We start from the raw sequence: 13,213 nt of genomic DNA, 5'->3' as shown, positions 1-13,213 counted from the left end.
CTGAATTTAAAGACAACCAGGCAGCTAACATGCACACTTCAATATTTATCGCAAGCCATAACGTCATCACAATATTTGACAATGTTATCGCATATTGCAGATTTTCCACATATGGTGCAGGCCTAGTATATAGTGCATTTGGGAGAATGAATCCACATTTCGTGCTTTAGCGAGTATCTGGTGCAGCAGGACGGTGTGTGTGGGATTGAGTCAAAATAAACTACAGTGTGTGTGTTCATGATGATGAAGGAGCATTGCAGCAGTATATATCATTTTTATTTATCGTGATACGTCTACACAGCCTCATACCCAGGCACAATAACTGCGAACAAAGTTTACTAGAAACATTACACAATAAGCTAATGGATTCTGCTGTGATCCAAATTTGACTGGAAGAATAATAAGAACCGACTCTGTGCTGCTGGAATGAGGCACATTTTCCATAACAGAGGAAACAGGTCATCAGTGAAGGAGACAAGGAGGTGGATTCTGGAAAGTGTTGGGTGAAAGTACCATAGACGTGTCGCTTTCTACAAAAGGCCACATCTGTGCTTGTGTCCCATTAATATTGACTGTTTATACACACAGAGCTAAACAAGGCTGCATGGAGATGAAGGCCGAGAGGTCCTCCTTACTGGGCCCTTTTGAAGTCCTCCAGAGCCAGGCACTCAAACTGGACAACAGGACACCTTTGATTGGATTGAACTGTGTCCTTTAGTACATCAACCTCACTATGTTCTATTTGTGAAGACATATTTGAAGGAATACATGTAAATCTGTGACTTTCGTCTGTCATGTTCATTTATGAGTGTCTGGTGTGTTTCTTAGTTGTCCACTCATAGCTGACATGGCCTCAAAAGAAGTAAAAATCTAGACTCGGGCTAACATACAGAGTTCAATACCGCCGTCATCTCCAGCAGTAGGCACCCTGTGCTGCTTTTTCTCATGGTAACTACATCATACTAGCTCTAGTTAAAGGTCATGGGATTGGTAGAAACAGACAAGGGGAAAACAGGACCCCTGGGGGACTGCAATCACTGTGAAAGAGCTTGTTAGTGTAGCTGTGGAAGAGGTCAATGAAAGGGCAGCCCAGAGGGCCACTTTAGGAGCAACAGATGTGAAAGGCCAGAGAGAGCTCCTCACACATTATCTCAGCGAAGATATGATATTTCTAAGACATGTACAACTTGGTCTGGGAATGGTCTAATCCAGTAATGCGCAAGAACATTGTTGAATTGATCCGTCCCAACGAAAGACGTTCTTGTACCACTTTCTAATAAGGCATCCTCTATGAAGGTAGTGGTGGCTTTATTAAACGTCAATAAAGCATCTAATCTATAAGTTAGAAACCATAAGTAAGAACAAGTTTTGGGTTGTAGAAGCCAAGTTGTAGGAAAATCTTTTTGGTGTTCACCCTTTAGATTAACCCTTTCTAGTAAGATGGTTAATGAAAAATTTACTGATGCTTTATAGATCAATTAGAAACCATTAAGAAGAACATGTTTGGGTTTCCCAAGTCTCAAAAAATGAGTTAATCAAGTTATTTGATGTCACAATTCAAAAGGATCAGAATGCAATAATAGCTCATTACTATTTTATAATCCTTACTGAAGCTATGTGAGCTCCTCCTTATCCATAAAAGCATAGGAGACAACTACTAAACCTCCTTCAAGTAATTAAACATTTTATTCAGTAAAGACTAAATATAAAAAATAGTGAACTAACTTATTTATATTAACTAAATTATCGTTCTTTCCTTTCGACCTGACATTATTCATCATCCCCTGAAAGTGACATGAATTAAAGCTGTAAGTCCCATCTGAGGCTGCAGCCTACACCATCATTTTTTACCTTTTAATTCCATGAATTTAATTATTAATAATGACTGTAAGTTAAACCCCATAAAACTGACCAAATACAATAAAGTAATGGGGAATTTTACTCATCCAAAAACCCTTTGACAATGCTGACAAGCACATCATTAATTTGCACCCCAAAATATTTAAGACCCCTGACATAAAACAAAATCCGAACCTTGATAACATCTTAAATGGGTAATTAATGCGTTTGCCAGATATTTCAAATGAAGGCTTTAAAGTGTGAAGTGTTTAGTGTGTTTTAGGGATAAATTCAGGATTAATTAAGTATTAAGAGTATTTAAGGGGTTGTGCCACTTGTAGAATGGGTCTACATTGAAGGGCAACTTATAGTTCAGTCATCCTCTCTTTCAATAAACAAATATTGTAAGCAATATTTTCCTAGTCAACAGAAGCCATATTGCGGTTTCTAAAACGTTTAGATTTTGTTTTTCAGTAAAGCCTCACCTCCTCCAGGATCTGGTCCAATTGGCCCAGGATAACGGGCTCCACCTGTTCCAAAGACAACATCCACGCGGTGAGGTGTGCGTCCCGCTGCTGCTGCTCCAGACTTACTATCCTGGACTGCAACTCCGACGTCCGCACAAAAACCACAATGCAAACTCCAATGCACAGAACAGATACTGCAACGCAAATCGTTACGCCAGACAAATCTCTCCAGTTCCTCCACAGAGGCTGTTTTAAAGATCCCTGCGTGCCGCGAGTCCTCTCTTCACCCGGTTTACCAGCGACTCCCCACTTCTGACCCTCTTCCATTTTACACGTCTGACTTTGGTTTTATCCACAAGGAAATCCCTATCTTCATCAGTTGAATACCAACAGAAGAGGAATCCTGCCGACCCGCAGCTCTGGTGCTTATGAGAGAGTCTCTCTCCGTTGGAGAGGGGAACAGTTTTGCAGATGTCTTTTTTCTTCTTCAAACTGTCTCCAAATCCATTCGCTGCTTCTCCTATGAGCGATCCCGGTCCACCGTAGGTCAGCCTTCAGTGCGCGTCTCTGAAACCCGACCCAGCCTCCCTCCTCTGCACAACTCTGGATGCCGCGGGCTCTTTGCTCACAGTGCATGCTCCTCCTCTGCGAGGCTTTAGGTGCCGGGGCGGGACTGATGGCGGTGCTGCTGACCCCTTTGATCCGCGTAGCCTACTTGGTGAGGGATATTTTTAGGGTTCGCAAAGCCAGGACTCAAACAGTCACACAGCCGGCATACAGAGGCTTTCTGACAGAAGTGCCATTCACCACAACGAACTCATACCAACATGTATATCTGTTCCTTTCAGTGCATGAAATTGGAATAAGTTACCTTTGCACATTAAAATAATAAGAAGGGTGGGTAGGTGTGAGCCAAGGAGAAGAGGGATAGAGAGCTAAGAAGAAGTTAGCGTGTAGCGCTTGGTGATGGCAGAGGTGTGTTTTTGGCATTGGCTATGGCCCACAGTAGCCTGTATCTTGTTCAGTAATAAAGAGCGAGTAAACCAGCTATCATCTCATAGGTTCTTATTCAGGGACGCTACAATATTCTGTTCTAAATCCCAAAAGCCAGCACATCACTGGATCAGTCCTCCTTTCAGTTTACCTTCTTGTTGGAACCAGTTACAGAAAACAACTAAACTATCAACATTTGTCTCTTATTCAAAAAAATAATCTCCAACACATTTACTGAAACCTGTAACTGCTTCCTGTGATGATGATTTATGATACTCCTGCCCATACATTTCTTCTTCTGTTTGTCCCCTGTACTGCCCTTTATATTGTTTTTTTGGTGGTGCGACAGCAGATACTTCTGTAGGGTGAACAGGCTGCGGCTCGGTGGGTGCCAAGTAAAAGCAATGATACTTCATTAGGGCTCTGGTGTCAATCAGGATGCACAATACATAAACATCATCCAAACAAAGACATAAATATAAACATGGTAAATGGACTGTACTTGTATAGTGCCTTTCTACTCTTCCGACCACTCAAAGCGCTCAGGAGTAACAATTAAAAAAGAACACGAAACAGATGCAAACTACACATGGTCCATTTAATATATATCACAATTGTAATCTTTATTAAATAAACAATAAGTTTGTTGTAACTAGTTAGTTAGTTGATGTGGAGCATATTTTAACTACTTCATATAATGTTGGATAATTTAATCTACCGTACCGTTCAAAAGTTTGGGGTCACCCAGACAAGTCACACTTATTCATCAAATGAGTTGCAAAATTAATAGAAAATATAGTCAAGACATTGACAATGTTATAAATACTGATTTTTATTTGAAATAATAATTTTGTCCTTCAAACTTTGCTTTCACCCCACGCTTCCTGAAGCACCTCCCACAAGTTAGATTGGCTTGATGGGCACTTCTTACGTACCATACGGTCAAGCTGCTCCCACAACAGCTCAATAGGGTGGCTGCGCTGGCCACTCCATTACAGACAGAATACCAGCTGACTGCTTCTTCCCTAAATAGTTCTTACATAGTTTGGAGGCGTGCGTTGGGTCATTGTCCTGTTGTAGGAGGAAATTGGCTCCAATCAAGCGCTCTCCACAGGGTATGGGACGGCGTTGCAAAATAGAGTGATAGCCTTCCTTATTCAAAATCCCTTTTATCTTGTGCAAATCTCCCACTTTACCAGCACCAAAGCAGCCCCAGACCATCACATTACCTCCACCATGCTTGACAGATGGCGTCAGGCACTTCTCCAGCATCTGTTCACTTGTTCTGCATCTCACAAATGTTCATCTGTGTGATCCAAACACCTCAAACTTAGATTTGTCTGTCCCAATCTTCCTCTGTCCAATATCTGTGTTTTTTTGCCCATCTTAATCTTTTCCTTTTATTGGCCAGTCTCAGATATGACTTCTTCTTTGCCACTCTGCCTAGAAGGCCAGCATCCTGGATGCCTCTTCACTGTGGACGTTGAGACTGGCGTTTTGCGGGTACCATTTAATGAAGCTGCCAGTTGAGGACCTGTGAGGCGTCTATTTCTCAAACTAGAGACTCTGCTGTACTTGTCCTCTTGCTTAGTTGTGCACCTGGGCCTCCCACTTCTCTTTCTGTTCTGGTTAGACCCTATTTGTGCTGTTCTCTGAAGAGAGTAGTATACACTGTTGTAGGAAATTTTCAGTGTCTTGGCAATTTCTCGCATGGAATAGCCTTCATTTCTCAGAACAAGAATAGACTGTCGAGTTTCAGATGAAAGTTCTCTTTTTCTAGCCATCTTGAGAGTATAATCGAACCCACAAATGCTGATGCTCCAGATACTCAACTAGCTCAAAGGAAGGCCAGTTTTATAGCTTCTCTAATCAGCACAACAGTTTTCAGCTGTGCTAACATAATTGCACAAGGGTTTTGTAATCATCAATTACCCTTTTAACATGATTAGCTAACAAAATGTACCATTAGAACACAGGAGTGATGGTTGCTGGAAATGGGAATCTGTACACCTATGTAGATATTCCATTATAAATCAGCTGTTTCCAGCAACAATAGTCATTTACCACATTAATAATGTCTAGACTGTACATCTGATTAATTTAATGTTATCTCCAATGAAGAAATGCTTTTCTTTCAAAAAATAAGGACATTTCTAAATGACCCCAAACTTTTGAACGGTAGTGTATAATAATGCATCTTATTTTATAAACTGATCATGTAATTTTCATGTAAATTATTCATTGATAAATTGTTCTGTTTTTATGTGGTGGCTACCTCATGACCCAATGCTAATTGTTCCCTAAAATTGATAGGTGTACTACCCTTAATAAAGTGTTTTCTGTTCTGCTTGGCTCGAAGCTGATTGAAAGACCAGTCAAATCAAGATGGTTGACCTCATGCAGTGGCTCGTCAAATGCATTTTTGAAAAAGCACATGGGTAGCTTTCTTAATGGTCTCAGGCCACCGCAGAAGGCTTTTTAAAATGCAAAGAAATATTTTCCTGTCTTGTGTACTGTAATTGAAGTCTGACCAAAAGATGTCCCATTGAATGTCAGCCACATCTTAGGACACCATGTTTCTGCAGAGGTTTATGACGGTGGCTTGATGGGCAGGAATCACTACGTAATGACTCCATGTCCTTGTAATTATAATGTGGCTTGGTTTGGCCAGATGGCTTTGTATTTCTCAGGGCTGAAAAACACACTTTGAAAGGTACGGTTATTGCAATCATGGGATGCTTTTAAATTAATAGTCACTAATCCTGCTGTTAAAGCTGTGGTAAAGATTGTAGTTGTAAAGTTACTTGAGAATGAGTTTAGCATTTCCTTTAGCAGAACTACTTTTACTTTTACTTTTCAGCAGAAACATTTTTCTTTTATGAGGGAGCACCATAAACAGTCTACACTCACCTAAAGGATTATTAGGAACACCTGTTCAATTTCTCATTAATGCAATTATCTAATCAACCAATCACATGGCAGTTGCTTCAATACATTTAGGGGTGTGGTCCTGGTCAAGACAATCTCCTGAACTCCAAACTGAATGTCAGAATGGGAAAGAAAGGTGATTTAAGCAATTTTGAGCATGGCATGGTTGTTGGTGCCAGACGGGCCGGTCTGAGTATTTCACAATCTGCTCAGTTACTGGGAAAAACATCCAGTATGCGGCAGTCCTGTGGGCGAAAATGCCTTGTTGATGCTAGAGGTCAGAGGAGAATGGGCCGACTGATTCAAGCTGATAGAAGAGCAACTTTGACTGAAATAACCACTCGTTACAACCGAGGTATGCGGCAAAGCATTTGTGAAGCCACAACACGCACAACCTTGAGGCGGATGGGCTACAACAGCAGAAGACCCCACCGGGTACCACTCATCTCCACTACAAATAGGAAAAAGAGGCTACAATTTGCAAGAGCTCACCAAAATTGGACAGTTGAAGACTGGAAAAATGTTGCCTGGTCTTATGAGTCTCGATTTCTGTTGAGACATTCAGATGGTAGAGTCAGAATTTGGCGTAAACAGAATGAGAACATGGATCCATCATGCCTTGTTACCACTGTGCAGGCTGGTGGTGGTGGTGTAATGGTGTGGGGGATGTTTTCTTGGCACACTTTAGGCCACTTAGTGCCAATTGGGCATCGTTTAAATGCCACGGCCTACCTGAGCATTGTTTCTGACCATGTCCATCCCTTTATGGCCACCATGTACCCATCCTCTGATGGCTACTTCCAGCAGGATAATGCACCATGTCACAAAGCTCCAATCATTTCAAATTGGTTTCTTGAACATGACAATGAGTTCACTGTACTAAAATGGCCCCCACAGTCACCAGATCTCAACCCAATAGAGCATCTTTGGGATGTGGTGGAACGGGAGCTTCGTGCCCTGGATGTGCATCCCACAAATCTCCATCAACTGCAAGATGCTATCCTATCAATATGGGCCAACATTTCTAAAGAATGCTTTCAGCACCATTTTGAATCAATGCCACGTAGAATTAAGGCAGTTCTGAAAGCGAAAGGGGGTCAAACACAGTATTAGTATGGTGTTCCTAATAATCCTTTAGGTGAGTGTATGTTCAATAGCAAGTGGCCCTGTAGAGTGTGGTGAAGTGGTTGAGCACAAGGTGTAGCGACAAGCGGGGGCATTCCTGTGAAACTGTCACGGTTGTGCTTGCCTCACGCACACGCCCGTGCACTGCTGAAGTTGAATTGTCTTGAAATTTTTGTATGTGATGCGCAGCACAAATCATTGGAAGAGAGACCGATCCTCGCTATTAATGAGTTTCCAGAATCTATTACTAAATAGTTATCAGGACATCAACTGGAGGGAATTCACATGGCAGACCATCAACACAAAACTAGGTATAAATCAGGTAAAGCTATTTAGCCTATCATTTTAGCTTAATTTAAATAGGCTACAGCTGTGTAGCGCACAGAAGCTGTTGCCATGGTTACTAAGACCGACATCTTCCCCAATACTAACCAGCATGCAGTGTGTAGCTCTGTCTCTGGTCCACTTCGCTATGGCATTTAATTATTTGCTAGTGTTGCTTTTGTTAATCTACTTCTCCCACACGCTGCATCCAGTGTAGTCTGCCGAAGCCTCCCTCAACTGCTTGTTTGGGTGGGTGATTTGCAGGCTGATCAACAACCCACCCCTCCTGTGATCCATGGTTTGACTGTATGTGTATTCAGAGCCAGTGAGCAACGGACTTTCAAAATAATAATAATAATAATAAAAACTGGGTTAACATGAGATAAAATAATAATAACTGCAAGCAGAATTCTAATAACTTGCCCAGCCCTAAACATTACCTAGCTTGTTTGGTAGCTTATTTAACAGCTTACTGTGTAAGTCACCTTCAACAGCTAGAGATGCGCAGATTGATTGGCTGTGGACTGAAATAGCCTGTTTGTTTGTTTTCGCTTACTCAGCTCTGACCAGTGACCAGGTCAGAGCATTGTCAAAAATCCAGTTTTCTGCCAGTCACATTGAACGTTACAAACACGCTGCGCCGTGTTTCATGTGTGTGCACAGACAGTAACCTCGTGTCACAGCCACACATACGTTAAACATGTCTTAGTGTGTGGAAGTTATTCACGAGAGTGAAGAAGACGCAACGCTCACTGTTCATCTGCAGAGAAACACACAGAAAGAGACGCTGTGGATATTTTAAAGCAGGGAGCAGGTAAAGCAACAGTGAACACATCGGTAATTAACAACAATCCTCCTCCACATGTGGCTTATCTGCTGCTGTAAAAAAGGAATCGCGAGTGTGAAAAAATACAAAACGCGAGTTCTCTTAAATAAAACTGCTGACAAATAAAGTCAGAGCAGACAGAGAGAGAAAGAGAGAGAGAGACAGACAGGTGGAGGTGTGTGCTTGTGGTGTCTCAAGGGAAAAGCAAGGTGAACAGATTACTGTAGTTTACAGTACAGTAAACACAAAAATAAGGTGGAGAATTAAGTAGGATTAAAATGTCGAGATAAGAAATAGGATAATGTATTCTTTTAAATATTTTTAAGAAAAATAATTAAGAATAAGAATTTGGCGTAAACAGAATGAGAACATGGATCCATCATGCCTTGTTACCACTGTGCAGGCTGGTGGTGGTGGTGTAATGGTGTGGGGGATGTTTTCTTGGCACACTTTAGGCCACTTAGTGCCAATTGGGCATCGTTTAAATGCCACGGCCTACCTGAGCATTGTTTCTGACCATGTCCATCCCTTTATGGCCACCATGTACCCATCCTCTGATGGCTACTTCCAGCAGGATAATGCACCATGTCACAAAGCTCCAATCATTTCAAATTGGTTTCTTGAACATGACAATGAGTTCACTGTACTAAAATGGCCCCCACAGTCACCAGATCTCAACCCAATAGAGCATCTTTGGGATGTGGTGGAACGGGAGCTTCGTGCCCTGGATGTGCATCCCACAAATCTCCATCAACTGCAAGATGCTATCCTATCAATATGGGCCAACATTTCTAAAGAATGCTTTCAGCACCATTTTGAATCAATGCCACGTAGAATTAAGGCAGTTCTGAAAGCGAAAGGGGTCAAACACAGTATTAGTATGGTGTTCCTAATAATCCTTTAGGTGAGTGTATGTTCAATAGCAAGTGGCCCTGTAGAGTGTGGTGAAGTGGTTGAGCACAAGGTGTAGCGACAAGCGGGGGCATTCCTGTGAAACTGTCACGGTTGTGCTTGCCTCACGCACACGCCCGTGCACTGCTGAAGTTGAATTGTCTTGAAATTTTTGTATGTGATGCGCAGCACAAATCATTGGAAGAGAGACCGATCCTCGCTATTAATGAGTTTCCAGAATCTATTACTAAATAGTTATCAGGACATCAACTGGAGGGAATTCACATGGCAGACCATCAACACAAAACTAGGTATAAATCAGGTAAAGCTATTTAGCCTATCATTTTAGCTTAATTTAAATAGGCTACAGCTGTGTAGCGCACAGAAGCTGTTGCCATGGTTACTAAGACCGACATCTTCCCCAATACTAACCAGCATGCAGTGTGTAGCTCTGTCTCTGGTCCACTTCGCTATGGCATTTAATTATTTGCTAGTGTTGCTTTTGTTAATCTACTTCTCCCACACGCTGCATCCAGTGTAGTCTGCCGAAGCCTCCCTCAACTGCTTGTTTGGGTGGGTGATTTGCAGGCTGATCAACAACCCACCCCTCCTGTGATCCATGGTTTGACTGTATGTGTATTCAGAGCCAGTGAGCAACGGACTTTCAAAATAATAATAATAATAATAAAAACTGGGTTAACATGAGATAAAATAATAATAACTGCAAGCAGAATTCTAATAACTTGCCCAGCCCTAAACATTACCTAGCTTGTTTGGTAGCTTATTTAACAGCTTACTGTGTAAGTCACCTTCAACAGCTAGAGATGCGCAGATTGATTGGCTGTGGACTGAAATAGCCTGTTTGTTTGTTTTTCGCTTACTCAGCTCTGACCAGTGACCAGGTCAGAGCATTGTCAAAAATCCAGTTTTCTGCCAGTCACATTGAACGTTACAAACACGCTGCGCCGTGTTTCATGTGTGTGCACAGACAGTAACCTCGTGTCACAGCCACACATACGTTAAACATGTCTTAGTGTGTGGAAGTTATTCACGAGAGTGAAGAAGACGCAACGCTCACTGTTCATCTGCAGAGAAACACACAGAAAGAGACGCTGTGGATATTTTAAAGCAGGGAGCAGGTAAAGCAACAGTGAACACATCGGTAATTAACAACAATCCTCCTCCACATGTGGCTTATCTGCTGCTGTAAAAAAGGAATCGCGAGTGTGAAAAAATACAAAACGCGAGTTCTCTTAAATAAAACTGCTGACAAATAAAGTCAGAGCAGACAGAGAGAGAAAGAGAGAGAGAGACAGACAGGTGGAGGTGTGTGCTTGTGGTGTCTCAAGGGAAAAGCAAGGTGAGCAGATTACTGTAGTTTACAGTACAGTAAACACAAAAATAAGGTGGAGAATTAAGTAGGATTAAAATGTCGAGATAAGAAATAGGATAATGTATTCTTTTAAATATTTTTAAGAAAAATAATTTTAAAAATGGCAGAGTTTATAGGTTACTGCAATGTATTTTCAGCTCCTTCCAGTGAAAATGCTAATGTTATTTTATAATCAATGTTTCATTATGACTATACATTTGAATGGACCCCAGTGAGAATAGCCAACATTTATACTGGTGCTGATGAGGATCCTAATAAAAATAGATTTTTCCAATAAATAGTTACAAAAATGTTTGTGTAAGCTCTCAATTATAGTTCTTAGAAAGAAAGAAAATCGGAATCGGACAAAATTAGAATCAGCAGGTCAGAACTTTAAAATAATCAATAATTGGAATCAGACAGAAAAAATTTAATCTGTGCATCTCTTACTGCAGCTAGTACAGCGATAATCCTGTGTGTGAACCGATATAAGGCTAATACCGTAGATCTACCGTGTGTTGGGTTTTACGCATTATGATGTTAAGTAGCAGATCAGTTGGCCTGCTGCTGTTAAATATCTAATATATATATATATATCTAATATATATATATATATATTAGATATATATATATCTATATATTAGATAAGAGTGGCGGAGGCACTGGCTAGCTACCTCTCTCCCAACCTCGCCTCATCCCTCCGTACGCCGGCGCTCCCCACCAAGCCGTGTCGGATGACGGCCGATTTGGTGGGCAAGGCCTACATGGCAGTGGGTCGAGCTGGTGCCAGCCTACATACGATGGCTGTCTTGCAGGCACAACAGGCCGATCTCCTTCGGGACTGTGACGTAGGGGGAGGTCCCTCTGAGGAGGACCTGACGGAGCTCCATAGAGCGACGGACTTGGCTCTCCGTGTGACCAAGGAAACGGCCCGTTCCATCGGCCGATCCATGGCGGCTTTGGTGGCTACGGAGCGCCATCTGTGGCTCAACCTATTGGGCATCCAGGGGAAGGAGAGGGCTTTTCTCCTGGATGCGCCCCTCTCTCCTTCTGGCCTGTTTGGCGAAGCAGTGGATGCTGTCGTCAACAGGTTCCAGCACGCCAAAACTCAAGGAGAGGCATTTGAGCGATATCTCCCCCGCCGGTCAGACTCCAGGACCGCGACGGCTCAGGAAAGGCGGACGCAGCCTTCATCCAGCACCTACCGCCACAGCCAGAAGCAGAGCGATCCCCCTCAACCAACCTGGGACGCAAGACAGCGCTCTCGCCCACAGCCCCCCGGGAAGACCGGGTCCCTTCGGGGGCACAGCTTACCAGTATCGGGTTCTTCCGTTCGGCCTAGCACTATCTCCCCGCATGTTCACCAAATGCATGGATGCAGCTCTGGCTCCGTTGAGGCACCAGGGCATCCGCATACTGAACTACATTGACGACTGGCTCGTCCTGACCCAGTCTCGAGAGTTAGCGGTTCGTCATCGAGATGTCGTCCTCGCCCACCTTCAGCATTTGGGGCTGCGGCTCAACGTGAAGAAGAGCGTGTTGACACCCGCCCAACGGACTGCCTTCCTAGGGGTGGTGTGGGACTCAATGACGATGCGGGCCCACCTGTCTCCCGCACGCATCGAGTCCATTTTATCCTCAGTGACCAGAGTGCAGTTAGGCCGCACCATCACTGTAAAACACTTTCAGAGGGTTTTGGGTCTTCTGGCAGCAGTATAATACCTTCCGGACTACTGCACATGAGAGCCCTGCAGTGGTGGCTAAAATCCAAGGGATTCTCCCCAAGGGGAAATCCACTCCGTCTGATAAGAGTTACGAGCGGATGCCTTCGTTCCCTGTCTGTATGGAGGAAATCTAGCGATCTGTCGCCGAACAATTCATTCAACAGACGCCTCACTCATGGGATGGGGCGCGGTCATGGACGGCTGCTTCGCAAGAGGCTCCTGGGAGGAGCATCATTTCTCTTGGCACATAAATTGCCTGCAAATGTTGGCGGTTTTCAGAGCTCTGAGGAGTTTTCTGCCCGCTCTCCGCGGTCGCCACGTCCTTGTCAGGACCGACAACACGGCGGTGGTGGCCTATTTGAATCACCAGGGGGGTCTGCGCTCGCGCCCATTATGCAAACTGGCACATCGGATCCTCCTGTGGTCCCAGGAGAGACTGCTGTCCCTCAGAGCGATGTACATCCCTGGGACCCAGAATCAAGGAGCAGACCTGCTGTCGAGACAGGGGCTGAGGGTATGCAGTTGCATAATATACAATAGGCTACTGCAACAAAACGGCAACAACAACACAGAGGAACACCCATCCACTAACGGACACTCCTCCGATTCATTGAATTCAGGTGTTCCAATCACTTCCATGGCCACAATTGTATAAAATCAAGCACCTAGGCTGCAGACTGCTTCTACAAACATTTGTGAAAAAATGGGTCGCTCTTAGGAGCTC

At 43.4% G+C, this 13,213-nt stretch overlaps 1 protein-coding gene across 17 annotated transcripts in view; it reads right to left on the bottom strand.

Moving 5' to 3' along the window:
• col13a1 (collagen, type XIII, alpha 1) overlaps positions 1 to 2,942 on the bottom strand; it is a 173,616-nt gene extending 170,674 nt beyond the window's left edge. For 5 of the 17 annotated variants that reach the window (XM_038737499.1, XM_038737508.1, XM_038737505.1 and 2 more), the window contains exon 1: positions 2,325 to 2,939. In XM_038737499.1, coding sequence (XP_038593427.1) covers positions 2,325 to 2,633 — 309 coding nt within the window. In that variant the 5' untranslated portion in view covers positions 2,634 to 2,939. Of the gene's footprint in view, positions 1 to 2,324 lie in introns of all 17 variants that reach the window. The other 12 variants (XM_038737512.1, XM_038737498.1, XM_038737502.1 and 9 more) reach the window with 5 other exon arrangements.
• Between the last annotated feature and the right edge of the window lie 10,271 nt (positions 2,943 to 13,213).

Source organism: Micropterus salmoides, unplaced genomic scaffold (genome assembly GCF_014851395.1).
Source record: "Micropterus salmoides isolate LMB-PRFRI ecotype aquatic unplaced genomic scaffold, ASM1485139v1 Ms_hic_scaffold_22, whole genome shotgun sequence".
NCBI lineage: Eukaryota > Metazoa > Chordata > Actinopteri > Centrarchiformes > Centrarchidae > Micropterus > Micropterus salmoides.
The sequence above is the reverse complement of the archived record's forward strand: the minus strand, read 5'-3'. Positions and strand labels throughout refer to the sequence as shown.